This window comes from Vidua macroura, chromosome 5, assembly GCF_024509145.1.
Source record: "Vidua macroura isolate BioBank_ID:100142 chromosome 5, ASM2450914v1, whole genome shotgun sequence".
Taxonomy (NCBI): Eukaryota; Metazoa; Chordata; class Aves; order Passeriformes; family Viduidae; genus Vidua; species Vidua macroura.
Genome location: NC_071575.1, coordinates 18,665,848 through 18,693,350, shown reverse-complemented (window position 1 = coordinate 18,693,350; position 27,503 = coordinate 18,665,848). Strand labels below are relative to the sequence as shown.

The 27,503-nt window shown below is 53.5% G+C and overlaps 2 protein-coding genes across 6 annotated transcripts; one reads left to right on the top strand and one right to left on the bottom strand.

Annotated features, from left to right (window-relative positions):
• Positions 1–136: 136 nt before the first annotated feature.
• CSDC2 (cold shock domain containing C2) lies at positions 137–14,773 on the top strand. Of its 5 annotated transcripts, XM_053977745.1 has the most exons (6): positions 137–297; positions 3,508–3,657; positions 3,881–4,078; positions 11,989–12,254; positions 12,501–12,623; positions 12,887–14,773. In XM_053977745.1, exons 4-6 carry the CDS (start codon positions 12,079–12,081, stop codon positions 13,047–13,049), a joined length of 462 nt encoding a protein of 153 aa, XP_053833720.1. In that variant the 5' UTR covers positions 137–297; positions 3,508–3,657; positions 3,881–4,078; positions 11,989–12,078; the 3' UTR covers positions 13,050–14,773. The 5 variants fall into 5 exon arrangements, with proteins under 5 accessions (XP_053833720.1, XP_053833719.1, XP_053833722.1 ...); XM_053977744.1 differs by lacking the exon at positions 3,881–4,078; XM_053977747.1 differs by lacking the exons at positions 137–297; positions 3,508–3,657 and having other exon boundaries at positions 3,748–4,078.
• A 1,375-nt stretch (positions 14,774–16,148) lies between these two features.
• PMM1 (phosphomannomutase 1) lies at positions 16,149–26,837 on the bottom strand. Its single transcript, XM_053977743.1, has 8 exons — positions 26,176–26,837; positions 25,962–26,079; positions 25,008–25,084; positions 24,749–24,840; positions 22,458–22,557; positions 21,598–21,673; positions 18,804–18,919; positions 16,149–18,022 (listed from the first exon to the last, which is right to left on the bottom strand). Exons 1-8 carry the CDS (start codon positions 26,242–26,244, stop codon positions 17,900–17,902), a joined length of 771 nt encoding a protein of 256 aa, XP_053833718.1. The 5' UTR covers positions 26,245–26,837; the 3' UTR covers positions 16,149–17,899.
• Between the last annotated feature and the right edge of the window lie 666 nt (positions 26,838–27,503).

Below are 27,503 nucleotides of genomic sequence, written 5' to 3'. Positions count from 1 at the left end.
GCGCGCCTGGGCCCCCGCCGCTTCCGGCACCGCCGCAGCCAATCGCGCTCGGCTGGCGGGGCGCGCGCCCTGATTGACAGCGGGCGGGGCGGGGCGGCCGCAGCCGCCATTTTGTCCCTCCTCGGGCGGGGCGGGGCCGGGCTGGGTTCGGCCCCGCTGTCACCGGAGCGGGGAAGGATGCGGTGATCCCCGGCGTGAGCTGGTTTTGGCCAATATAGACGTGGAAAGGGGCTCAGCACCCGGGCGTCCTTTGCAGGGATGCTGTGTAGTGCTCTCTTTCCCCTCCACCTCTGGCAGGTGGGTCTCTGGGCGCTTTCTCCCGTGCCGCAGCTAGAACAATTCTCAACTGCGATTATTCTGGTTTAATTTATCATTTTCGTAAACTTCAATCCAGATAAGGCAGCAAAGATCACAAAAGCACGGAACAGGTCAGATAGGAAGGGACCACGGTGGGGCATCGGGTCCAACCTCCCTGCTCAAGCAGGGTTGATAAATAACATAGAGAATAGAAATTTTCAGAGACAGTCTTCTATGTGTCCTATGTAGATAAAGAATGCCTGCTTTCTAATGTTTCAGATTGTGTTAGAAAGTGTTTTCCAGCCATTTTGATATGGTGTTCATCCCAAAGCACACGGCACAGGAATCGCATCCGGAGGGTTCTTGCGCTCCCTCTCCAGTGAGGGAGACTCCACAGCCTCTCTGGGCGATCTGTTCCAGTGGCCGGGCACCTGCACAGTGAAATTGTCCTTGTTCACGGTCAGGTGGAGCTTCCTGTGCACCAGTTTCTGCCCCACTGCTTGCTGTGCTATTGCTTGGCACCACCGGGAAGAGCCTGGCTCCAGCCTCTTGGCACCCTTCATGTACTGATACACATTGATGAGGTCCCCTCTCAGTCTTCCCAAGCCTGAACAGGCCCAGCTCCCTCAGCCTTTCCTCGGAAGAGAGGATCTCCAGTCCCCCGATTATCCTTGTTGCCCTCTGCTGGACCCGCTGCAGGAGCTCCATGTCTCTCTTGCACTCAGGAGCCCAAAGATGAAAGTCTCTGCCATTTCTTCAGCTGTTTGCCCACATCTCCAGCAAAGCTGGGCGGGTTTATAATCCTCTTTGCGCCTGGAAGTCCCTCACAGCTGTGTCTGCCCAATGCTTAGGTCAAGGTTCTTTTCAGGGACAAACTGCCACCATACAGAGCTGGAATAATTTGTGAGTGTTAATTGCCAAAGAGAAACCAACCCCCATTGCATATTTTTTGAGGCCTCGGTGTGTTCTGCAGTGAGGGAATCAGTGTGAGGGAGAAGCAGCATGAGGGATGGCAGAAAACAAGGGGGTGTGCTAACGTCTAAGGTTTGTCAGGGAAAATGAAAGGAGGTTGTTTGAAGTGTGCTTAAAAAAAGATCCGCCAGAAAAACCAAACATTCCCTGGCTGACAGTGAAAACTGCACTGTCAGCATCATGGCTTTGATGCTAAGGCTAAGTGTGTCATCCCCCATGCTCCCCAGCAGCGCGTGGTGGGACAGTAACGAGCAGTTTAGGTAAGAAATCATTAAATGTTGAGCTGTCTGGGAAAGGGAGGGGGAAACAAGGTTGGAAATACCCTGGTTAGGCCTCATTAAGAAGGTACCCATCTTGGATAAGGAGGTGTTGATTTCTTCTCACTTACTCTGTTTCATCAGGGTCTATTAGGTTGTGGGGATGTTGTTTTTTTTTTTAAATAAACGTGGCTGGTCTGCCCATGTTTGGCATGTTAGTATTAAATAGCGGGCCCAGAAACAAGATTTCCCCTGTCACCTGGGAAGAACAGCATTTTGCTTGGAGCAGCATCTACTGTCTCAGCAAGGAGCTCCGCTGCAAGCACAGCAGACACCACTCTATCAGAACACCTCAACCCAAATCCCCAGCGTTTCTTGCTTTTCTTGTCCTACTTCAGGGAGCCTTACAAAGGCTCCTTTTTCCTGCAATCCAGTCACGGCTGTGCTAATCTCAGCACAGCACAGTTTTGCTGGCACACATGCTGCATCCCTTGCTGTTCTGTCCTGGCCTCATGTAGGTCTGGCAATGCAAGGTTTGACCTTTACCTAGTGCAGCTTTTGCAGGTGTCTGTAGCTACTTCGCTCAGAAGAGCAAATTGTTCTCAACCCTGTCCTGACAGCAGGGCAGGAAATAGCTTTGGTATCATAAAAGGAGAGAGAACTTAGGCACTGTTGGTTTTGGCAAGGTGATTACTCTGTATATAAGAACTGTATATAAGAACTGTAGGGTTAAGTAGGGGCATAAGCTCAGGGAATACTAGACTGAAATACCTGGGAGAACATGGGAGATGGAGAGAAGTGGATTTGGACAGTCATATCATGCTTCTATCAGCATATCATGCTTCTATATCAGCATTCCTAGCCCGTTCTTGAGCTAATATTTTCCATGCTTCTAATAGCTGTGCCCCATTGGGGGCTTTTGGGTGCCCAATACAGAGCAGTCACATCTCCCTTCAGCCTTATCCACAGCCCCCAAAAAAACAGCTGTGTGAGCAGCAGGTCTGCAAGGCCTTGCTTCATGCTGTCTTGGGTCCTATGAGTGAGGTCTTTCATGTGCTATGAAGTACTTGACACCAAGCAAGATGGGCAGAATCTCTCTCCTATATCAGTTCTCTGATTGCCAACAAGGACTGAATGCTGTGGGCCACTCCTCAGTAAAGACAATAACATTCCTCTTCTCTGTGCAGCTGTGTGTTTTGCTGAAACTTGCAGGTACTTTGATTTCATGCTGGGGAAACTGAATTGAAATGTGTGCAGAGAAATGGTGATGGCAGTGTCCCCTGTCACCTGGGACCTTCACTGCCTCTGGTACCAAGCTACAATCACCCCAGAGCCGAGTCTGGATGTCAGTGTTTCAGCCTCCACCAGTAACATCCCAGGCTGTGAGAAATGATTTCCAGTCTCACTTTCTTCAGGTAGCCCCTCCCCAATCCCAAGTGGTGCATGCCTGGGCTGTCTACGCATGACAAATGTTGCGCTGTTCCCACCTAGGTTTTATCCCTGGAGGAATTCCATATTTCATAAGTGCTGTCTTCAATGTAGAAATATAAAAAAAAGCCAAATTATGCTCTGTAAAATATGGGTGTTGCCTCAGCTAATGGTAGTGCTCAGAGTTACACTATATTTATTGCTGCTGCTGAAGTGTCTGGCTGTTGGAGATGATGTGAACAGCTTTGTTTTGCTGAGTTGTCTCCTCCCAGTAGTACTGACATGGTGAATACCCAGAAATCCACAATGCCTGTACATACCTTTTTACACATAGCCATAAAGTCTCTAGACTCTCTCTCAGCAGTATTGGGGCTTTTCCAGTATTTCAGAACATGGTTCTCTGTTGCTGGGTTGGGTGCTTTTTTTTTTTGTTGTTTTTTTTTTTTTTTTTTTTTTTTTTGAAGCTTTAGCTGCTGGAATCCAGGGGTTGCAGAAGAGTTTTTCTGTCCCTAAGAGAAAATACCATACATTTCTCATTCTCTTGATTGTACAGGAAAACTGGAAAATAATATTTGAAGTTACCTGAAGGATTGGAACCTTTGATGAAAATGAAAGGAGCCCCCAAATTACTTGGTTTAAGATCTCCTCTGTCCCCACATGCCCATGGCTCTTGGAGAAAACTGGCTCAGGGATGCTAGGGGAGGTGAGTGGTAATTTGCATCTCAACAGTTCTAGCCCTTGTTTGATTGACTCCAAAGGAATTATGTATCTTCTCACATAAAAAGTCCTCCTCGCTCCTGCCTTTGCTTCCATCTCTGCAGGCATCTCTGGCACCCCCACTCTCTATTTGATCAAAGCTTCCCCTCTTCTCCTTTTATCATTTTTAAAGCATGCCTGCTTTAGACTCTCTGCCTCCTCCGCTGCAGCACATGCCCAGAGTCACCTTCCAGCCAAATGTACTTCAAGTGCCTGTGCATTTTCCATCAAGAGCCTTTATGTGGGAGAGCCAAAGTTGTCCCTCAAGAAAGGAGAAGCCATCTCAGGAGAAACTCAGAGGGGAGACTGAGAACTGGCTGGGGCCTCCTCCCCTTCTTTTGCAAAGTTCTGAAGAGTAGACTGGAGAGGTAAGACTTGTGGTGTCTGTAGGGCATGAATGTGGCTCTTGTTCTGTCCTGGAAACTACTTGAAAAGCCACAAACATAGCATGATGGGCAATGGCAGAACCCACTGGGACTTGGAGTTTCAGTGCTTCTTGGTGGCCTTGCTATGGGCTGTTCTCTGCTGCCCGTGGAGCTTTTCTCTTTATAATTCATTGACAGGAGAGAGAGACAAGTGCTTTGTGATCTCATCCCTCTGTCAAAGCTCTTGGGACAGCCCCATATCAACACTCAGGACTGGGATGGATGGATGGATGGATGGATGGATGCATGGATGGATGGATGGATGGATGCATGGATGGATGGATGCATGGATGCATGGATATAGCCAGGTGGAGCAGTTGTAACCCTCTCTCCTGACTCTGTGCCATGCCTCGTGGTTCCCACACAACTTGTGCACCACCCTGCAGCCCTGAGGGTTGTTTCTGGAACAACATCACCATGTTCAGCTACTTAGAAGGTATCAAGGAAAGAGTTTAAGGAAACAAAAGCAACCTGCAGCTACCCCATGTCACAGGATGCCCATAACAGCTCCCTGCAGCACTGGTACTGCACCATGGTTGTTCGGGGTTGTAAATTTTATTCCAGGATTACAGGGATTTGCTTGGTAAAGTGCTGATATTCACTACCTTTCTACTCCAAAATGAGGCTGATATCATCTAAATCCCCCCTGAGTTATGCCTACCCAGCCTGTTCTTCCCAGCCTCCAATGATGGAGACCCTGATGCTTGGCCAGGCAATCTACTTGAGTAATTAACTGTCTGTTCTGTTAGAAAGTGTTTCCTAATGTCTAACATCAATCTTACTCTTTGTAATTTAAACCCCATTACTCCTCACCCTATTCCCCAATGGAATCAGCAAACGATTCTGCCCTTGTGCCACTGCCCTACACCCCGACTGAGAAAGTCTCAGGCCAGCTTAGGGCATGGTCTCTGCCCGCAGAGGTGGCTCCCCTGAACATGGTCACACAAACACAGGGGAAAACAGAAAGGAAAGATCTTTTGGCACAGTGCACTGACAGAAATGAGACCCTTAGAAAGCACATGGGTTTGTGATGGCTCGCTGTGAGCCCGGAGGGAATGGGGCAGTAAAGGTGGGTCTGCAGCTCTTGTGCCTCTTGCTCTCTCCTACTGCACCGGCGGTGACTAGTACCCAGGGGTGCTTGGGCAGGCGGGAAGAGCGGCTACAGGCACCAGTGAGACTTGGGGTGACAGAGGAGAGATTTCACCCATTGTGAGGGACCCTGTCTGCATCCCTGCCTGCAGTGCACCCCACCTTGCTGTCCCTACAGCCTGTGGGTCTGCCCCACTGCGTCCGGCTGTGCCACCGATGTGCGTCACTTTGCGCAACCGGAGCGATGCAGTCCCCCCGGGGCCGACCCTCGTCACCTCCGGCCCCCCATACAGACTTTCTCCTTTAAGCCTAGCTAGCTCAGAAATGACCAAGCTGATCCCTCCCACCTGCCCGCTCCCCCTGGCCCGGCCCTGACGTCAGGGAAGGCGTGCGGATGCGTGTGTGTTCGAGGCGCACATCATCCACACATCAGATAGCGCAGATCCATCAGTCGGCAGGCAGCCAGCCGAGAAAGCCCCCCGGAGCCGGGCTGCAGGCGAGACCGCTGCTCCTCGCAAGGTAGCGGAGGAGCGTCCGGCCCCTCCGAGCACCGATGCTCTGCAGAGCGCAGCTCCAGGGAGCCCGTCGCTGCTAAGGAGGTGAGTAAGGGGAGGCACAATGGCCATGCAGCGCGCCAGGGCTATTGTAGCTGGAGATTAAACTTCACGGACCACCTTTTTCTTTGAAACCTGCTTTTTCCTTTTGACAGTGGAGAGGTGCGAGGATGAAGCGTGACTTCCCTCCGGTTTGGTTATTCCCCACCAGCCTCAGGAACAATAACTCCCCTGGGGGTGGCGGCGGCAATGTTGCACGTCTGCTTTAGCTTGGGGGCAAATAATCCAGGGCTTTGCCACGGAGGGCTGAGCTCAACTGGGATCCAGCTCTCGGATTGCCGGGTGAGCGGGAGGCAATTTGTGAAAAATCTGACTTATTAAAGTAGGCTGATAGTGATAGGGGCTGGAATTGGGATTTCTTTGGACTGGCTGCACTGTTCCTGCCGATGGCAAGTTAGATCCACAAAGGAGGAAGGAAGGACACAGACGAAGATGTCTGTGCCATGTCTTTGAACAGATGCCATGCTAATTAAAAAAAAATTAAAAACCATCAAAAGAAAGTAAACAAATCTCACAAATTTCGTATTTGGGAATGATGATTATGCATACGTGCTTAAAAGGTAAATCAAGCCTCCATGATGGTTTCTCCCTTTGCTTCTCCTTTGCATTTGTCAGCCTGCTTGCTTTCCCTCATGGCCTCTCTGAGAACTGGGCAGCCCAGCACTGACTAAGGGAGCTTTTTATAATCAATCCATAAAGGTGACATTCATATTTTAGCGCTAAGCAGGCTGTATCACAGGCAAGACTATCTCAGCAAAGATCTCTGGAGTTGGGAGTGTGATTGGCTTAGCTGGGGAGGAGATGCTGTCAGTGTGCATTGCCCAAAAACTGCCTAGTTTTATTTTTCCTATAGTAATTTGTCTCATCAAAGGGGTTTGTAATAGGCAGGATAGGTGAGAAAATTGCTTTGCTTGGTATTTAACTCTTAACATGATCTGGTGACCAAAAACGGGAGAGGGGGGAGCTGAGAGGCTTTCATTAGCATCAGACAGAGACAGCATTTATAAAAATCTGCCAGACACCAAGGCTGTGAGCCTTCTCTGAGGAAGGAAGGATGGAGAAACATAGCCCAGCCAGTGTTGCAGTGGCCCTGCTCACAGAAACCCCTGCCTGGAACCATCGTGGTTCCCCAGCTGGTCCCTGCCCTTCATGGCAGCCCCCCTGGGATCTCTGCTGGTCACCGTGTTGTTGTTGGGTCCCTCGGCAGGTGAATATGCCCAGCAGCCGAAAAATTGTATTTTTCGTTTTGCATTGATCTCTGGGGACACGCTCATGCGTCTGGAGGGGTGTAGCTCTTCTCTGTTTCAGCCTGTGTCTAGACAAGCTAAGTCTGGGGGGGCATCAGCCTCCCCAAGAATGGCAGCGGGCCAGAGCATTGCTTTCTGTGCTCCACGGGGTGAGGAGATGGCGGCTGGCAGCTGGCAGTGGAGATGGGGTGTCTTTTTGACATACATAGACCTTTTTTTTTTCTACTGGGGCAGGTTTAGAGGGGTAGTAAACCTGACTCCTGAACTGAGACCATTGGCAGTCACAAGGGATGGAGAAAACGTGATGGAGAGTGGCATGAAAGAGCCCGTGCAGGAGATTGCTGCAAAAGGCAGCAGAGGGAAAATAACCCCCAGCTCCTTGGCTGGGGCGGGGGAAGCACTGGCACTCGGGAGAGCCGAGTGTGGTGGCAGGCAGCATCCGAGCTGGGGATTTACAAAGAGAAGCGGCGCCGTGAAAGGGAATTACCCAGAAAGGCGACGGTCTGGCCAGCCGAGGGGTGATGTCCAGAGCCGGAGCGTGAGGGCCGCCAGCAAAGCGGCCACCCATCCGCCAATCCATCCTGGGCATCCCGGGGGCTCCAGCGGATGGGAAGGAGCACAAAGAAACGCCGCACGGGAGGGCCTTCTCACCGAGGGCGATTAAGCTAATTAAATATGTATTCCCCCGCCCGGGCGAGGGAGCGTGAGGGGGGTTTTTTCGCTGCCACTAATGAACGGGGAGTGGCAGACAGAGGCTGCTGCTTCTTCAAAAGGCTCTTTCCCCACTTCTAGGGGGCCTTGAAAGGCTGTTTAGTTAAACAAGGTCACAGCCAGCACCCAAGTCAATGTGTTTGGCTTTAAAGAAGGGGAGAGAGACAGTGATTTTATTTGATAAACCGCAGACCTTTCAGTCGCTGCTGATGAATGGGGTACTTGGATCTTGAGATAAAAGCTGATGTGTCTATTGCTTGTCTGCCTTAATTGGCCTGGGTATCCTGCCTCCGCCTGCAAGGGCTCCTGACTGTCAGCTCCGTTTGTTCAGGAGCCTGTCCTCCAAAAAATATAAAAGCAAAGCTGGCTTCTGCTGCCAAAGAAGACTCTGTCACCAGAGGGCTCTGGGGTTTGGCTTTGAGATTTTTTTGGGGGGGGAGGAGAGAAAGTGGATAGGGAAGGAGGTGTTTTTTACAGAGAGCATCCTTTCAGGAAGCCCTGGGCTTGCAGCCACTTGCCTCCTTGCCTCGGAGGACTGTCACCCCGGGAGACCCTCGGAGCAAAGCCACCAAGAGGAGACAGGGAGGAGCGAGGTGGAGGTCCAGCAGTGGCAGTGGAGGGTGGTTACTCTGGAAAGGCTTCCCATGCCCCGCGGCAGAGCCGGGCTGCTGCAGTCTCTCCACTTGCTTCCTCAAGTGACCCGGATTTCGTCCCTGCACTATATACGTGCGTGGGGTGGACAGAGTGTTGTGGGGTGGTGTCAGCCAGGCCGGGAGAGACCTGAGGTGGGGAGAGATGCTCTCATCCTCAGCAGAGATTACTGTGACCACAGGAGATTGAGGAGAGGGTGAAAATGCCTCTTGTGCCGAGGTACTCCCTCCCTCCTTGTCTCCTGCTGGAGCTGCATTGTGGAGAAATGACTGGGAAGAGGATGGTGGGGTGGAGAGCAGGGAGGGAAGGAGGACAGCAGAGGTTTTCCCTGATCTGCATCTGGGCGGGGAGGGGAGGAGACATTGGTGAAGGTATGCTTGTGTTCCCACTCTTCTTTCAGCCTGCTTTTGCCCCGAGTTTAATTTCCTTGGTCCCTTTGTTTGCAGCAGGGATTTAAATGAAGTGGGAGGTAGGATACAGCCCTGGAGTCCCCCATGTGCCAAAGCTCACCTTCAAAGCAATCTCAGCTTCACCAGCACTGCCAAAGCCAAGAATTCAGCTGCTGGGCACCAAGGCTGACCAACAAATCTGGGATGCTTGATCCATGTCCTGAAGAGGGGCTGACTGCTGCTGGCTGAGTGAGACGGCCTTGGCCTGGCTCCAGAACAGGGATCTCTGCTCCAGCCCCTTCTCCAAGCAGGAGATAGAGCAGGCAGCTCCGTGACATGTCCAGGCAGTGCATCCGCTAAGGATGGGGATCCTACAGCCTTGCTGTGCTCTGTCCCAGTGTTTACCCCAGTGAGCTGCCACCCTACACTAGTGCTGCCCTCCAACATCCCCATGGGCCATCCAGAGAGCCCTCAGAGTGCCTGTAGGGGATTGCACCTCACTTTTTCTCCCACAAGGAGCAAGCTCAGCTCCTGGGGGCAAACAGCAGCCCAGGAGGGCACCCTCTGCTGCTCCTTCAGCTCTCAGGAGCAGAATGTCTGCCTCCTCAGCAGTGCCCAGCAAGCTCCCATTCTTCACCACCATTCGTCCTACAAAACAGGGAGCCTTCCTGGGCACCTGGGCCTGTGCTGGTCCCACAGGTGAACCTGGGGCAAACCCATTCTTGGTTGCCATTTCACCAGTGCACACTGTTTTGTCCCTGCAAGCTCCCCCAAATGCACATTCCCTTATTTTAATTTTGCCTCTGGGAAACTTCCATTTTTCCAGCCCCTTGTGGATGCCAACCAACTCCTTCAGCATACTAATAGTTTGCTCCAAGCATCCTTATTCAGGTTAAATACGCTCCATTGTCCCTAAACTGGTGGGGGGATGGAAAGGCCTCCTCTGTCAGAGAAAGCCGCACAGAGGAGGTGCACCATGGTGAGGCCATTTTCATAGTGACAGCCTCATGATGTGGCAGAGAACTGAGGGCCATTTCCCTCAAATCCTCCCACTCCTCCAATTCTAACACCTTCTGGGAAAGTGACAAACCCTGCAGAAATGCATGGGGATCACATCACTTTTTGCTGCCCTAAAGTGGCCAGGCTGCTCACCAGCACAGGCAGGGTGGTCAAATGGGGGCACAGATGGAAGCTGTGAAGCAGTTTGGTGTCTGGTCTGTCTTTGGGGTGTCTCGCTTGAGTGCTCCCTGAGCCTTGCTGAGCTCCTTAGGCATGGAGGAAGGAGATGTGAGCCTGGGAATGGGAACGGGAGAAGGAGATGCTGAGCCAGGGTTTGGGGGAAATAGATGCTGAACCTGGGCATGGAAGCAGAAGATGAGCAGCCCCTGTGTGGGGTGGGATGGGAGCAAAGGCATGGCATGGCATGCAGCCAGTTGCTGCATGGAGGAGAGGAGCCATTGAAGCACAAGGAAGGGTTTGGTGTGGGGGTGGGTGGGGAGCCAGCAAAGGGAAAGACGGTTTGGAGGGGTTTGCAGCCACAACTGAAGTTGTCTCAGAGGGCAGGAGGAACGTGGTGGCTTCTGCCTTGGAGTAGGACTCTAGTGTGGCCCTTACTGCCTGGGCCCGGGGGTGAAGCTCTTCAGGGCTGAGAGGGGGTAGCTGTTAGGAAGCTGAGGCCCATATGGACAGCACCCCATGGCAGAATCCAAGCTGGACTGGCAGCTGTGGGGGCCCAGTGGCAGGCACAGCCCCTGGCAGAGGAAGAAGGTGGAGGAGGGTGAGGGGAACAGGAATTGCCTGGTCCCTCCTTGACACTTCAGCTGCTCTAGAAATCTTTTCCCATGTCCTTGGTGCCTGCTAATTTCAGAGTGGAGGTGACCCCCTTTTGTGCATCCCCCCAGGGCCTTCGTGTCTCAAAAGGCCACGGTGAGTAAGAAAAGAAATTAAATATTCTCTGTGTTTCCTGGTGTGTGCAGGTGTTGTCCCAAAAGGTGCTGCATGCCCCAGTGGGGTGGAAAAGGGCTAATGGGGTTGCTGGGGAAGGGGATGGGATATATGGGATATTGGGCTCCTCAGCTCCAGGTGATGGAAACTCCTGAGCCCGAGGAGCAATGGAAATGGATGAGCCCCCACCCAGTGCACCCAAACAGAGGTGCCCTCAAGCAACCACTGGCGTGGGGCACCCTGGAACAGAGGCACCAGTGTCAGATGCAGCAACTGACTGGAATAAAAATCAACAGAGCAAGGTCTTTCTGAGCAAGTGGCAGCAGTGCTGATCACACATCAGAGCATCTGGGAGACTTAAAAATGCACAGCCCCTCCAATATCATGCTGGGGTGCTTCAGCAAGGACAAGAGTGTCCACAATTGTGATTGCTCCATCTGCAGGGTTTCTGCACCTTAGGGTTTTAACTCCTTGAGAATGGCATGATGCCTTCAGAAACTGGAGCCTGATGATGGCAGCAGTTGGAGGTTGTGCTTGTGTAGTGGCTGGACTGAGGTGCCTGAGGGGCATGAGGGTTGCTGGCAGCCTCACTACAGTCTCCTGGTGTTCCTTCTTCCTGTAGGAATGTGCCTGGATGGACAGCAGCTGCTGGCTGGGGTTGGGGTTGTATCCTAAATCCAGTGGGGCTGAAGCAACCTCCTATGCTGAGATCTCAGACCCCTGACCTTGATGTACTGACCTGTTGTCTCAGCCTTTTTTCTTCACTTTTTTTATCAGAAATCTCAGGATGGGGGAAGTTCTCAGGGTGTGGGACTGGAGGCCCAGGCATGCTGGCACTGCATGGGCATCCTTCCCAAAATGGTCCTTGCCTGTGGCAGCCCATGCTCCACTGCTTCTTTTTCCAGGGTGTGCTTTTTAGTGACTTCACCTTAAATATGTGGGATTATCCTGGCAATTGAAAGGTTGAACAAACCTGGTTTTTCCCTTGGGATTGATTTTCTGGAACATCCCAGGTGACTCCAAGCTGGGACAGGCTTCCTGGGGAAATTCCCGGCGCTGGAGGTTGGTGTCCAACGCTGAAGGCTGGCAGCATGTGGGAGCTCCCTGCTCCCACAAATGGCTGGGAGCCGAGGGACAATTCCTGGCAGCAAATTGTGCCAAAAGCCTCACAGAAGGCCCTGTAACCCCCAGCCCCTTTTGCTCCCCAGGTCACCAGCAGTAGGCCCACACGCCTGGGCATCCTTTCTCCTGCTGCCCACCTGCCCGATCCCAAAACGGAGGAGCCCACCGACCCCGCCATGTCATCGGACCCCAGCGCCCCGCCGGCAGTGCCACCCCTGCACTCCCCCAAGTCACCGGTGTGGCCCACCTTCCCCTTCCAGCGGGAGGGCAGCCGCATCTGGGAGCGGGGCAACCTCCTGCTACGGGACCTGCCCAGCCCCCTCCCCACCAAGAGGACCAGGACCTACTCGGCGTAAGTACCTGGCGGGTTGGGGAATGTCCAGTTGAGCCATGGTCACCTGCAGTGCCTGCAGAACCCTTTGCACCTGGTGCACTTTGCCACTGCGGTGCCCAGCATTGCTGCACACCCCTGCCCAGAGTGCTGTGGGTGGGTGCCATGCACTCGGCCTGGAACCGTCGTGTTCATAGCAAAAATCTCGCCTTGTGCCTCCACCTGGGCAAGTGCCACCAGTGAAAAATCTTCTCTTTCCTCCTGTAGGACAGCGCGTGCCTCTGCTGGCCCCATCTTCAAGGGCGTCTGCAAGCAGTTCTCTCGCTCCCAGGGCCATGGGTTTATCACCCCAGAGAATGGCACTGAGGACATTTTCGTGCATGTGTCTGAGTAAGTCCCAGGGCTTTGCAGTGCTGGAAGACCCCAGGGAAGCCATGCCATCTGCATGGAGCTGAAGACTTGTGGGCTGGGGTCTCCATGGGGTGGACATGGGTCTCTGCTTGTCCTGTACCCTCCATCACCAGTGGGTTTTCTTTTCCAAGGCACAGCTGGTGGGTCAGGTGCCTTCCTTTATTCTGGGTGGTCTGGGGCAGGGGTCCATCTCTTGGCTGCAGCACCAGCACCACCACCACCTCTCCTTTCCTCTCCTGCAGCATCGAGGGAGAGTATGTCCCAGTGGAGGGGGATGAGGTGACGTACAAGGTCTGCCCCATTCCTCCCAAGAACCAGAAGTTCCAGGCAGTGGAGGTGGTCCTCACCAACCTGGCGCCCCACACGAAGCACGAGACATGGTCTGGCCAGATCATCGGCTCCTAGGCGCCCAGGAGGGCCGCCAGCCACTCAGCCCCATGGAGCAAGCCTGCCCAGCCGCTAACAAGGGATGTGGGGGGAGCCGAGGCGGCGGCGGGGCTGGGGCTGCCCCCAAACATGCAGGCGTTTGCGTTCAGTGTCTTTTATAAGGTTACGGTTTCCTTTCTCTGTGTGTGTTTGTAAGTGTCTGTCGAGGGGGACAGGGGAAGCAGAGCCCTCCCTGACTGTCCCCCAACTCCAGGGGCAGCACCGAGCCCCATGTTCCATTCCTTGCTCCAGAGGCCATGGGGAATAGAGGAACCAGTCCTATACCCCAGCCCTCCAGCTCTACTGGGCTGAAGCAGGTACTGAGAGCAGGAGGGGGTGGGGAGAGGCTGGGTGGCTCAGCTCACCCTCCTGAACTCCACTCTGGCAATATGGGCACCCCACTCAGTCCACAGTGGGACAGCAGCAGTGGGACATGCCCTGGCGCAGGGACAAAACAGGGTGGTGTGGGGTGGCATATCACTGTGCGGGGTCTGGGTGGCTGAGACCCATCCCCATCGCTGGCAGCTCACAGCACCCACCTGAGCCACATCCCTCCATCACAAGATCTCAGGTCAGCGGTGCCACGGGGAGGTGACTGGTTTACAGAAAGCAAAAATTTGGTTTTAAGAGGCAGACAGGTGCTGGCAGGTCACCCGGGGCACTTGCTGCTGTGCCTGAGGGGCTGAACCTGGGCATGGGGCACTTGGCACCTCTGTGCTCCCCACTGCTGCTGGGCAGTAATGCACTTTTCTTGGCTCAGTGCTGACAGGGTTTTGGGGAGACAGACACTTTCTCCTCCTTCTCTTGCCCCCCGGCCCCCTGGGGACCCCCTTCCCACGTGTGCGTGTGTGTGTGTGCGTGTGTGCATGTCTGTAGCTTGCTGGGGCGGTGAGGGGCTGAGGGGTCTGAGCAGCCTCAGCCATGGGGCGAGCACAGCCACCTCCTCCCCAGCCCCTCGGTGTAGGCAGGGTCTTGTATACAAAGCACAAACTTTGGTTTTGGTCTTTTCTGCCATACCCTGGCCAGGTGGGCTCCCACAGCCCTAGGGAGTGACAGGGCAGAGGGCACTGGGACAGGGACAACATGCACTGGGCTGCTCTCGAGCTTAGCCCAGGGAAACAGTGCTCATGCTCCAGGAATTACCAGCATCTTAAGGGGTTCAAAGCAGGGTTGGGGACAGTGGGGTGCCACCAGGTCCCCCTGAGCAGGGCAGGAGGGGATAGGCAGCTCCTGGAACACCATGCCAGCAGGAGCTGCTGACACTGCTGGTGCTCAGCATAGATGGAGAGGGGTGTTTGGCACTTTTTTTGCTGCCTCTGTTGGCGACAGGGCTAAGTGGGGAAAGGAGCAGAGCAAGGCTGGTGCCACACAGGACAGCTGGGCCCTGTGGATTTGAAAGGACCATCCATGCTGGTGTGGGGATTACCCCAGGACCCTCCAGCCCACCTCACTGCCAACCCAAAGCCTGGCTCTCCCAGAGGCTGTGGCAACTCTGGCTCAGGCTCCAGGCATCCCCAGGACATGCAGTCAGCTTGGCCAAGGCAAACTGCTGGATTTTTTTTTTTTTTTTTTTTTTTTTGAAATAAACTAAAACCCTAGACTTGTTGGTGTTTTTACAAACTCTGGTGTGGTTCCCGCCTGTCTGACCATGTGTCAACCTTTGTAACATTGGCAATAAACCATTAAAAGTGACTTTCCCATGAGCCCTGCCCATCCCGGCTCTTTGTCCTGTGTGCATGTGTCACAGTGACTCTCTCAGGTAAAGTACCTGGAGCACCCAGGAATTTATCCAGACATCAGAAAGGACTCTCCCACAGTATGTCCCCGAGGGTGCTGGAGATGCTCCACACTGTGGGCCTGGGACAGGAGGCTGCTGCTCACTCTGAGGGGTGACCAGGAGTGGGGCTGGTCCCCCATTGCTGTGGGGACTTTGAAGTGTCTTGCATGTTGTCTGGCTGCCTTTCACCCAGCACAGCCCAGCACAAAGCACACACTGCCTCCAGCTGCTGCGTGTTGTGGCTTTAATAGGATTGATTTTAATTTTTTAATATACATATCTATCTATTTAAATATATTTCTCATTTAACAGTTGTCATCAGCCAGACAGGAGCTGCCCATCTCACACTGATATGGATCCATACACCAAGACAGTCCCAGGCATGGGGCCTGCCACGTCTGCTTGCTCATGTCCTTGGGAGAAACCCCCATGAGGGGTGTGGGCACCCACCATGAGAGGAGCATCATGGCAAAGGGGTCTCAGGGACAGGCAGGAAATGCCCTTCACTTCAAAGGTGCAAGTCACCTCAGCCCCTAAGGCCACCAGAGTGCCCCACACTGTCAAGGCCAGACCCTGCTCACTCATCACCCTCACTCATCACCAAGCTCACTAGAGGTCCTGCTGGCTATGAATAGACTCACAGGAAAAATAAACTCCCCAAGACTCACACATAACCTGATCCACAGTGAAACAGAGAGGAAGGAATCACAAAACACAATTCCTCCATGAAGGTTGCAGTGGAGGGCCAAAACATGTGACCTGTGAAAAGGGTATCCTGCATACAAGCTTCTCCAACAGGTCCTCTTCTCCCACACAGAAATCTTCCCTGGGTAGAAAGAGGAATTTGTGGATTTGCTGAGTATTTCTGGATGCTGGGCAGACTGCTGTGCTCATACAAATGTGCTGCATCAGAGATCGGATGTGTTGTAGTTAGGAGGTGCAGTCAAGTGAAGGAGACAGCATCTCACCAGCACTGGTCATGCAGTATCCCTGCTCCTGTGGCCAGGCAGCAGTGCCAAGGCTCCAATGTGGGAGCCATGCCCTGGGTCTAAAAGCACCAGTGTCTCTCGCCTGAGGAGGATGGTGGTGCCTTGCCTAGGTGGCGGTAGCCAGCTGAGAAACTCCTCTCTGCAGTCCAGCTGCCAGTGGAAAATGGAGAGCCACAATGAGGAAACTAGGAACACGGGAGAGAAAACAGGACCAAGAGACGGGGCAGTGCCATAACCAGCAGGGATGGGGTAAGAAAGGTTCCTGGGGAACAATGAGAGAGGGTTTGCAGAAACCTCCAACATTCTCCAAGTCCACAAACACCAGATCTGTGTACCTTGGGGAGCTACAAGCAGGACATCTCCATGGAGGGGATCCCTGAGCTCCTTTTGAGCACCAAGTTGTGACAAGTGTCACCATTGTGGCCACACACCACAATGCAACTGCTGGGAATAAAATAACAATGTGAGGGAGAAGGTCAAAGGCTGAAGGAAAGATGTGGGTTTGCAACCCACAAAGATCCAGGGAGAGGAACAGGACATATGACAATTGCACTGGACATCCTGTCTCCCTAAAGGTGAGCTTGTAAACTGGGTGTGTGGGATGAGATGGGGGGAAGAGCAAGCTTGGAGGACACTGCTGAGCAGGTACCTCCAGTAGCTCTATGAACCAGGTGTTTCGGGTCAACCAGTGTTGACCCCTGCTTAAAATGCCTCTGGCAGCAGGATGGAAAGCTGAGCACTGGGGAGGGAAGAAGACTTGGTCTGTTATGAATGCCCTGGGTAAGGTTTTATAAGGACACATTTCTCTTATGAGGACTGTGGGAGCTGGGCCTGTTTAGTCCAGAGAAGAGAAGACTGCGTGAGGATCTCATTAATGTATATAAACATCTCAAAGGCAGGTGCCAAGAGGATGGTGCCAGGTTCTCTTTGGTGGTGCCCACCGACAGGATGATGAGCAATGGCCATAAACTAAAACACGAGGCTCCACTTCAACATGAGGAAGAACTTGTTTACATCGAGGGTGGCTAAGCACTGGAACAGGCTGCCCGGGGAGACTGGGGAGTCTCCCTTTCTGAAGACATTCAAAACCCACCTGGACACATTCCTGTCACCTGCTCAAGGTGACCGTGCCTTGGCAGGAGGGTTGGACTAGATGATTTCCAGAGGACCCTTCCAACCCTAACAATTCTGTGATTCTGTGATGCCCAGTGGATACATTAGTGGGAAGACCACTGGAAATCCTTCTACCCCAAACTGTTCCATAGCATGAAGTGCCAAGATTCTCCAGGTCTGACTTGAAAATAGGGAATAATATAGGAAATAAACCCTAGGTGTTTTCTGTAAGCTAAAGAGAAGAATTGGTTTCTTTATGCATCCGAGCAAAGCTCAGAGCAGCAGCTCAGCCATGTTAAAGCTGTTGTTCCCAGGTCATCTGCAGGGAGGGACTGGCACACTGTGGCACTGATGGGAAGGACAGGGGGACCTCTCCATTAGAAAGCATAATGGTGCAACAAGCTGGGATCTCAGCTACTCCTTCCTACCACAGGCTTGGAGCAAACAGCCTTCCTGGCCTCCTGCCTCAGAGCAGTTCTGGTGAATGCCTCGAGCCTCAGCAGCCCCAGCCTCTCTGGCCAAGGTGCAAGGGGGAGAGGAAGGTGAGCCACATGTTCCCTCATGCACAAGTGTTACAAGAAAGTGCATGGAAAAGGAGAGAAGAGGAGAGGAAAGGGAGTGCAGGATGGACATACACTCACTCTTTGGCCCTTTCAAATGCTTTCTGACCACAAAAGCATCTGCATCACTGCCCACCGCAGCTGAACTGTCAAGAGAGAAATTTCCCTGGAGGCAACGAGGGCCTGGTGACCCCCAGCCACACACGGGGAGCACTGAGGGGCTGCTCAGCCAAGGCCCCCTCCTGCCACCCACCCACACTCACGTGTTACATCCTGACCAGCTCTGTCAAGTGTTTTTTTGGTCTACCCTGAGCAGATTCCTCAAATGAAGGTGCTTTTCCTGGTGGGGGGAGAGAGTGGGACTGGGGCAGGGCTGCAGGGACTGGGCAGTCAGCACTCATTTGCTCTTTCTGGAAAGAAGATTTCGCGGCATCGCTGGACTGTGTCCTGGGGGGACTGGACACTGTGTCCTACAGTGCGGGGATCATCATAGATTTCATAATCGTTCCCTCCCTGCAGGGGAATAGAAAATAGCGACAGCATTAGCAGGGTCTTGCCAGAACAACCTCATCCATGAATCCACATTTTGCTCTGTCCCATGGGAAGCTGGGCTGGGAGCCAGAGGCTGGGCAGGCAGGGACTTGGTGGGCAGGGGCAGGCAAGGCTTTGCTGGCCCATGGGGGCAGAAGAGGCTGGGCTGGGAGCTCTGCTCCCTCCCTCCTGTCTCCCTCTTCAGTGCCAGGGGAGGAGCATAGAAAAGATGGGGAAGGTCCCAGATCTGCAAAGCTTGTCCAGGAGCCTGGGTTAACCCCTGCCCTGCCTGTGGAGCGGCTAGCAGAAGGTGGGATGGGCACATTTGGGGAGCAGGAGCTGCCAGCATCTGGGAAGAGCTGAGTGGATTATCAAGCTGATCTACAGCAGTAAGGAAGCATCATCCTCCACTGCTCTAAAGGGAAAGTGAAGCTAATCCTGCTGTTGAGGAGTCCTCTCCTAAGTGCTGGGGGCTTGTGTTCAGGGTCATGCAGGCCACAGCAGTGGCTGCTGCCCTCCTGAGGCTGCTGGGGCAAGGGAAGCAATGCTGAGGTGGACCTGCTTCCCAGCATAGTGAATCCAAGGTGATTTCCTCATGAGCCAGCAGAGCCATCACGAGAGCATCGCAAACCCACCGCACAGGGCAGCATCTTCTCCCCTCACACCACTAAAGGTCTGTGTTGGCACCAGTGGGACCATGGGACCCATGATGGAGCAGCAGGAGAGAAAGCAGCCATGCGTGGGGAGAGTGGGGCGTACTCACAGGGGTTGTCTCGTTCCCAAAGAAGTGGATGGTGTCAAATCTCTCGTCATCGAGCACGTTGAGGCAGTAGCGCTTGTCCCAGCCCTCTGGGAAGACGTCAAAGCTGATCATGCCACCTGCCAGGAGAAGAGAGGGCATCAGGCAATGTTGCTGGCAGCTGGATGTCTGGGGAGAGCCCCCACCTCAAACAGCAGCCACAAACACCAGCTCTGCCTTGGTGTTCCTCTTGGTACATGGCTAGGATAGTGGCAGAGGCTGTTCCTATGGCAACAGGCTGCAGTGACATCAGCATGACTGGGGTGACATTAGCACAGATTCCCTGCAGGCAAGCAGGAACCAGAGGGTTCTTCCCACAAAAGGCATCTTTTGGGGGGAGATTTTGGGTCACGCCTTGCAGATAGCACCAGCACATTCTGTGTCCCAACAGGGGACAATGACCTTGGAGACTGGCACCAAACTCTCTCCTAGGCTCCTGCTAGACATCACTGGCCCTTCTAAAACCACTCTTCTGATGCTCCTTAACTGTGCAGGGACTGGGGTCTCCTGCATGCTCTCTCTGCACACTGATCAAGGACCAAGGACCTTGCCGTGAAGGTACCACCAACCCGCTGACATAATAAGGGCACGACCCTGACCTGTGACTTCTTGACACAAGAGTTTAGTGAGGGTTGCCAACATCTGGAGAGGCACCAAGTCACATGTGACCAACATACACAGTGGCAAGGGAGCTTTCCCAGAGAACATGTATATGGACATGGACACCCACAGCCACCAAGGGTTAACAAACTTCCCAGCCCTTGCTCTTACACCAGGCAGAGTTTACCCCAGCACTTTGCTGCTTTTTGGGGGTGCTTGGAGGCAGCACCTTCCCCATCCTCTCAAGTGCCACACTGTGTCCAAAGGCTGCAGAGAGACCCTTGTCCCAGCACCAAGACAGGAGACATGCTCTTCCCAAAATAAAGCCTGCAACTTAGGGCACATGTATGCTTAGGTCTCAGTCAGATCCAGAGGTACAGGGATTTGAGCTGGTATGTGTGACCTCCTGCCAGTCAGCTTGTCTTCTCCAGGCAACCTACTGGAGTAGGCATGAGAAATCCTGGAGTTTCACACTCTCCTTCTTAAATTATAATCCTACCTCTCTAAGGAAGAGAGTGAATAGACAGATAATCACAGGGTCAGTTCCTGCTGAAGAAGAGGCACTGATACCCCAGCTTGCTCAAACATGCAAGTCCTGATGCCATGCACCTCCCCTTCCCAGCTGTTTGGAGTGTCCCTGTTGGTTTGGGGATCCTGAACCAAGCCTCCTGAGAAGATGGGGATGGAGCCTATATGTCCACCTTGCAGCAGAGAAACTGGACAGGGCACTGTGATAAGGGTGGGAGCAAATGCCCTATGAGCTCAGGGGAGGCTTACAGCAGGATCCAGCATTAGAGCAGGAGCTAAACTTGGTGACATCCTCTTTTTTTTGCATCCAAAGCCATTTACCTGTAAAAAGCACTGCTTTTCACTGCATTCTAGCCCTCGAAACAGAGCTGGGCAGCAGGAAGGGGCTCCTGATGTCAGCTGGAGCAGGTAAGAAATCAAAGGGTATTGAGGTGGTGTGAACCGGCCAGCACTGTTACTCCCCTAGGTAGAGCAGAGACCTAGGGGTCTGCAGGGAGACCTCCCACCACCTCTGGGCCTTGAATCCTCCACAGCCAGAAGGCACATGGAGCCAGCCTGGCAGAAGAGTTAAGTTTCTGCCTGCCCTTTTTTCAGATGCCTGACCTGAGACACCCCACATTTTCTTTGTGGAGGAGCGAGGGGCCCACAGCTCCCCTTCATGTTTTTATACAACAGGCCTGGGCTCTTTGTGGCAGCTTCCCAAAGCCCAAGAGAAAGGCCCATTGTCCAGCTCTCACAGGGCACACAGCAGCAGGGACCTTGTCTTTCTCTGCTCTGACAAACGGTGTGTGCCAGCGCTGTGGGCAGCACAGGATGCCTCTGGCGGGATGCTGAAGGCAAGCGAAGGCTCTGAGAGAAAAGCTCTTGGAGGATCAGAGGGCCTGGAGTGTCACCCACTGCCTCAGCCTTACCACCCCCTTGCCCTCTGGCTGGGCTGCCACATGGAACCTTCTTATCTCACACCCCTGAAGAGGACCCTCTTCCAGCATCACCCCCACAACTTACACACCCTCACATTTTTCTTCCTGTCCTGGCTAGACACCCAGGATTGCTCAAGCCCCTCCTTCAGCTCTGTACCTTTGGTAAGCTGGCTGTCAGAAGCATCCCAAGAAGCGGCCCTACAAAAGCCCATGGCAGGGAGCTGCAATCTCCCTCCTTGTCAGCTCTCCCTCCAGGAAGAAAGATGTTTCCCTTGCACCTAACTGTCCCAAGAAAACCCCAGAGCCAAGACGTGCATTAGTCTCCTGTCCCATTCCTAGAGAAGAGTGCTTGTGCCTGGGGCTCTGCTGGCTGCTCTGCTGCTGATGTTTGAGCCAGAATAGATCCATTGGGCAGCAGTGGGCTCCACTAGCTGAGATTAAGGCAGGGATAATGTCACAGGATAGAAACCTGTCTGTCTGGCCGATTCCCAGGGAGGGAAGTCTGTAGCATGGCTTACTCTCTGCATGGATGCAGACGTCATGGATGCAAACGTGACTCCCCTGTGGCAGCTCTCCAGGACTAAAATCTCCTTCTGCTCTTCCCAGGGTTTCCAGACACTCAGAGGGAACAGATGGGATTCCTGCTCCCTTTCACAGAATTTTATGGGAAACATGATGAAGGCAAAACCAAGGAAGCCCTCCCTGCTCACCTCGAGAGAAACGCAGGCCTTTGCCAGCAAATTCCCTCTGCAAGGCTGCCACAAACTTCTCCCGTATCCGCTCTTTCTGTGGAGGATAAGGAGGAAGGGAAGAAAAGAGGGTTGGAATAATTAGATGTTGACAATCTCCCAGAAACCAGCATAACCTGTCTGCTGCCCTCCCCACCTGCACTGGGCCCCAGTGCCATGCCGTTTAGCCAGCTTCCACCAGTCCTGCCCAGTGTTCAAGCAGGCCACCAGCTCACTCCACCGGGAGGAGCAGATCCCAGATCCTCCTTGGCAACGAAATGCAACTGCTTCAGTTTCCCACAGCCCAGTTCATAACCCAAAGCCTCCGGTTTTGCTTAAAAAATCTTGCAAAGACCAGCTGGTCCCTCAACCCCTAGAAAGCTTCCCCAGGCAGAAACTAGTTATGAGCATGGGCCAAATCCTCTAGAGACCTGCCCAGCAGATCTGCCATGGCCCTCCCAATTTGGAAAGCCCATTAGTTCCAGCTCTGTTTGGGCTAGGGAAGTGGGAGAGAGAACACAGCTGCTGGACCATCTTTGGATACTGTAAATGAGGAAACACACTGTTAAATAACTGCCTCATTCCCTGGGGCTCTCCCACAGCACAGGGGATCCTGCTGGCCACCCCCTTGCATTGGTGGTCCCTAATGAAATCAAGTTTCTTCCATTCATCTGTGTCTTCCCTTGGGCTTCCTGGCTCCCAGTCCTGTCTCCCCCTTGTTGCATACGCTTGAAGCTGAACCTCCCTTCTCCTTGGGAAGGCGGGGGAGGACGTAAGACCTGAGATCTGGGGTCGTGCAAAACCAGCCAAGGGGAGGCTGAGCCCAGGTCTGGCCCTTGTACCTTGTCCAGCTCTGAGAACTCGATTCGCTCCTCTGGGGTGCAGCTCCGACCAATGGGGGAGATGTTCAACATTCCATTGCGAAACTCAATGAAGGTCCCTCTGTGGGTGGGCAAAGGCACAAGGTTACTGGGGCAGGGAGAGAAAAACAACCTTTCCAGGAGAATGGCTGCTTAGTGAGGCTCTGCAAGAACATGCAGGAGGAGAGAAGCCATGCCCACTCCTGAGTGCTTCACAACAGGCACCGATCAGGCACCAACAACTGCTTAAGGTCCCAGGGAGCTCAAAGTTTTATAAAAAGAGACTGTGAGAGAAGAGAAATAAACAGTCCCTCTGTGCCCTGGGGATAGGCTGGAAGCAACGAGCTTAGGGGAGATGACAGATAACATTTTCTAATGTTGTGATAACTGCAAGGACAGCTATTGCCTGGCCTGGACCAGCTGCCTGATGAGGCCGTGGCACCTCTACCCCATGAGGCTCTTAAGAAATGCTGTGAGGGCTGGGTGAAGCTGGCAGTACCTTGGGGCAGTGGGATGGCCCAGGTCACTGTAACTCTGGCAGCAGGCTGAGGAGCAATCAGGGACTCCTCAAGGGACACAAATCAGGGTCTTTGTATCTCCCTCTTGACCCCTGCACCTTTGACTGCAGCTCTTATCTAAGCCTGCACAGACAGGATCCAGTTCCTGCTTGCCACCCTCACCTTGTGCTGGGGTCACTTCTCGGCTTCCTCGGTGGGGTGGTTGAAAGCACTGAGCTGGCAGAAAACTGCTCCCTTCTTTTGTCTCTGGTAAAAACCCAGCTACTATTGTTTGTTTATTGAGGGGTCAGACAGCTATACTAGCACTGGTGGGGCAGAAACAACAGGGGATGGCAGCCCTGCCAGTGTGAAAATAGATTTAAATTCATGTGCTGGAGAGGGACATCCCCTCCTGTGTCCAGCTGAGGACCCCATAGCTTATTGTCCCTCCCAGCCCTGCCTGCTCTTTCTCTGTGATAAAGTGCTTACCACCCTGAGTCTGGAGGAAAAGCTCTCCCCCTCCTCTCTGGGGGAGAGGAACACAGTGAGGAACATCATGGAATGGACACACAGGCAACCATGCCTGCAGCATCTCTGTGGCACCTGGGTTTGGTGGCTCATACCCCAGGCCAGGACTCAGGAGATGTGGGTTAAAGTCCTTGCTTCGCTGAAATCCCATAAGGTTAAATTCACAGAGCTACTTGTGAGCTGAAACTCCATCAAGGCTGTTGGGTAACCAGACAGCAATGAGGCAACCAAACAGCCTTGAGCGTTCTGGGTCCCAGCCCGTGCTTTCGGGGGCCTGTTCTGCCAGCAGTCCTGTTGGAAGGAGCCACCCTAGCCCCCCTCACTGGTCCTTGTACTGCCACGTGGTGACTCATATCAAACAACTAATCTAGATCACAGTTTAGCAACTTCTACCAGATTCATTTCACCTGCTCGTGTTCACTGTACAAACACAGGGGGAGAGCAGGAAAAAAAATCAGCCATGGCAAGGGGGGTGCAGAGCTGCTGCCCCCAAAAGCCCTGGGTGGCTCATGTGTTCTTGAAACTGTGGTCTGAGGTGAGGTTTGACCCTGCAACCAGGCTGGTTTAACTGCAGGCTGCGTCTGAAAAAGACCCTCCTGCTCCCCTCTTCCACCCCCATGCCATCAGTTCTCTTTCTTTCTGTGCTAAGAGTGAGCTGATCCAGTGGAAGACTAACCTCTCTTGTCCTGGTAGTGGCCTGGTTTTCCTTCAGCAGAGGTGTACCAACCTAGCTCACCCTCTGGCTGCTGGATCTCAAGGGGAAGAGCAGAGAAGAACACAGGGTAGGGAGCAGAGCAGGGCCAGCCAGCAACACTGGCTTAGAAACAGTGTGAAAACTTGTGTTCAGGGGCTGGACTTCCCATCTTAAGATCCATTGTTTGCCTGCTTGGAAACATATACTACTAGTGAAGCCTGATGCCCTGACCAGTAACAAGCTGGTACCATTGTCCTAAATGAGATACACACGGTGGCTGCACCCTGCTTCCCAGGGAGGAAAATTCAAGGGGCAAAAGAGCAGGCATTATGCTAAAACATTGTGCAGACTCTTCAGAGCAAACACACTCCTCCATTATTTGCCCAAGGTGCCCAGCTCAGGGAGACAGTGATCCTACACAGTGCCTCTGGATGCTAAGATAAAACCTGGAGCAAGACAAACTCTGTAGATCAGCTCTTCTTAGGAGAGATCTGGAGCTCAGCTCCATAGAAATCAGTGTCATGACTTCTACTTGTATACGCTTGAGCCGTTACCGTTTCTTGGGCAGCTTCAGCAGCGCCATGTAGTTGAGACAGAAATTGATCAGATCCTGCAGCAGCTCCTCCCCCAAGTGGTCCTGAATGGCCTGCCAAAAGAGAAGGACAAGTGACGATGCTTGACTTCCCATGAAGCCCACCTGGAAGAGGTATCAACTGGGGAGAAGAAGCTGCCCATCTGCCTGGGTAGGGCAGGCACTGCTCCCCACGGTGCACAGGGCAGGAGAGCCATGGCTACAAAGGGAGCTGAACTTACCTGTTTGGAGACCAGCTGCCCATTCTTGTATTGCACTGTGCCGTTCTCTGCGAAGACGTAGTCAAACTTATCAATAACTAAGAGGGGAAGAAAAAAAGAGGAAACATTACTACTGCCAGGGAAAAGGGGCAAAAAGGACTGGGATCAGGACTGAGTGAGCCATCTTCTTGCTTCCTTAGTACTGTGCTTTCCACAGCTCCTGTGCTCTGCAAAGGGCCACTGGCCATCCTACGCTCATTGCTTTCCGCAAAGTGGATGAGGAGATTATCTTCTGCTCACGGGTGGGGAGGTGACGCATGCAGGGGGAAACGACCTGACTGAGGTCACGGGCTGAATCAGTTGCAGGACTAAGATAAAGGCTCACAAATGTTTGGCTTTCAACTACATACGTGCTACTCTGCTCTCTGCTGTGCCCTCCCCACTGCCAGGCTGCTGGGGTGATGTAGTTACTGGTTATCTAACTCCAGCTCCTCCTGCAACCCAGACACGCAGCACTGGCGACTCAGCAATCAGCCTCAGCCGGGAATTTCTCGGCCTCCCTCCGCTAACGAAGTGGGAGGCAGAGCTTGGAGCCCAGAGGCGCTTGTCATCCATGCCGGAGAAGGAGAACACGGTGGGGGAGGCAGGCGCTGCCCCCTTGCCCTCCCGCTCCTTACTCTACCCCATGCGCCCATTGGAACGTGACGAGGAACCCGCGGGGACCCCACCGCGGAGCAGCAGGGAGGCGAAAATTGCCTGTGAGGCGTGAAGCTGTCAGAGCTCTGAGGTAGCTCGTACAAAACTGACGCTGGAGCCGGCAGCATGGATTGGAGCATCCCTGCCTGCCCTCCACACACGGGGAGAGGGAGCCAAGCAGCAGCTCCCGTCTGGGCACGGCCAGCCACCCCAAGGGCAGCCTTGGAGTTGGATTTAGGGCACAGGTGACCCCCGGGAGACCTCGTCCGCCGCGCTCACCTTCGTCCCCTTCCCCCAGCTGCTCAGCTATCTTGGCATAGTCGGAGCCTCCCACCACGCCGATGTGCACCCTCTCCCGAAGTTCCCGCAGGAACGCGTCCACCTCCGGCTCGATTTTCTGGCGGGGAAGCAGCGGGTGAGGCCGCAGCCGGCGGGACGAGCTCCGCCTCGCTGGCCTCGCCCCCCAGAGTCCCGCGCCCCCGCGCCTCGCTACCTGCCGGGCCGGCGTCAGGGTCCCGTCCACGTCGAAGAGACAGAGCACCCGACCCCGCGCCGCCGCCATCCCGCCCGGGCTCTGCGGGCGGGGGGCGGGACCGCGGGAGCTGATGGCGGCCGCCCGCCCTCCGGGGCCGCACGGGCGGGACGTGCCGCGGTGCCGGGCACCCCTCGTCTGCTTCCCCGCGTTTCCATGGCCCTTACAGGGATACACTAAGGTGCGGGTCTTGAACAGCTTCCCCGCTTCAGCTCTTAAATCGTTTTAGGGCCTGGAGTTTGGGGGAGGGTGCATGTGTGGAGCGTGTCTTCACATTCGCTGTTACTACTGCAGCGCCCCCCGGAACTGAGGGGCTGTGCATCTGCATTGTGCTACCTGGTAAGTTCAGCTCCTCTGAGGGTTTCTCGGCCCTAGTGAAGGGGACAGGAGCAGCACGCACTTTCCTATTCAGTACCTTTCCTAGTCATTGCTTTTCCAATGGGATGCTGTTAATATTTTCACCGGGGAAGCGAAAATACCCTCTGCACAAAGCCAGTAGCTTTTGCTTTGACCTGCCTACCATTTACCCCACGAGTCATTTAGGATTTAATTAGACCATCTGGTCAGACCATATTCATACAGCGCTGTATTATGCTGGCATGATGCAGACAGCCGGCCTCATATCCTGCCTCCTCCCCTCTTACAATAATTCCTGCCCCCTGCCCCCATCTCTTACAATAATTCCTGAATTATTTTCCAAAATCAAAACTAGCCTATGTGGAACATCCAATGAATGCTTTCTGCTCAAAAGTTAGCTTGCATTCTCTCCCCCAAGAGTGCTCATTGTGCTGAGCTAGATTGGAACTAGGGAGAGATTTATTCTTCTATTATGGTCTGTTTGGTTTTTGCCTCAGTATAATTTGCCCCAGGATATGATGCAACCCCTTTTCCCAGTTCTCCACCAGATTCCTCTCAAAAGGAAGCATTCAGGTGGCTTCACAGACTGTTTTTTTCTTTTATTGTGGTTTATGATTTTCCTGCTCCCACTCAGTGGCAGGGGTAGGTACAGAAACAATGTTAATAATTCACCTCTGTGCCATTGCCTCCCAAAATATCCTTAGCTACTTTCTGGGGGGAGACATTCGTTGAGTCCATCAGGACAGCTATTTCCATATTGTTTCTGTGAGCTGCCTCCACAACACAGCAAGTCAGAAAGTCTTGGATGGGTATTACATGTGTTACTCACCCCAGCACTGATATTTCTGTAGAATCTGGATCACACTCTGGTTATGTGCTCCCACCTCTGGAAAGGTGGACTCTTTTCTCAGATGCAGGGAAGCTCCCAGAAT

Bases quoted from the DNA above. Each gene is read 5' to 3' on its own strand.
- CSDC2 (XM_053977744.1), top strand. The intron at 12,255-12,500 runs GTAAGTACCTGG...TTCCTCCTGTAG, and splicing joins AGGACCAGGACCTACTCGGC to GACAGCGCGTGCCTCTGCTG. The intron at 12,624-12,886 runs GTAAGTCCCAGG...CCTCTCCTGCAG, and splicing joins ATTTTCGTGCATGTGTCTGA to CATCGAGGGAGAGTATGTCC.
- PMM1 (XM_053977743.1), bottom strand. From the start codon at position 26,244: ATGGCGGCGGCGCGGGGTCGGGTGCTCTGTCTCTTCGACGTGGACGGG. The intron at 24,841-25,007 runs GTAAGTTCAGCT...CTCTTTTGGCAG, and splicing joins GGCAGCTGGTCTCCAAACAG to GCCATTCAGGACCACTTGGG. The intron at 22,558-24,748 runs GTAACGGCTCAA...GCCCACCCACAG, and splicing joins CTGAAGCTGCCCAAGAAACG to AGGGACCTTCATTGAGTTTC.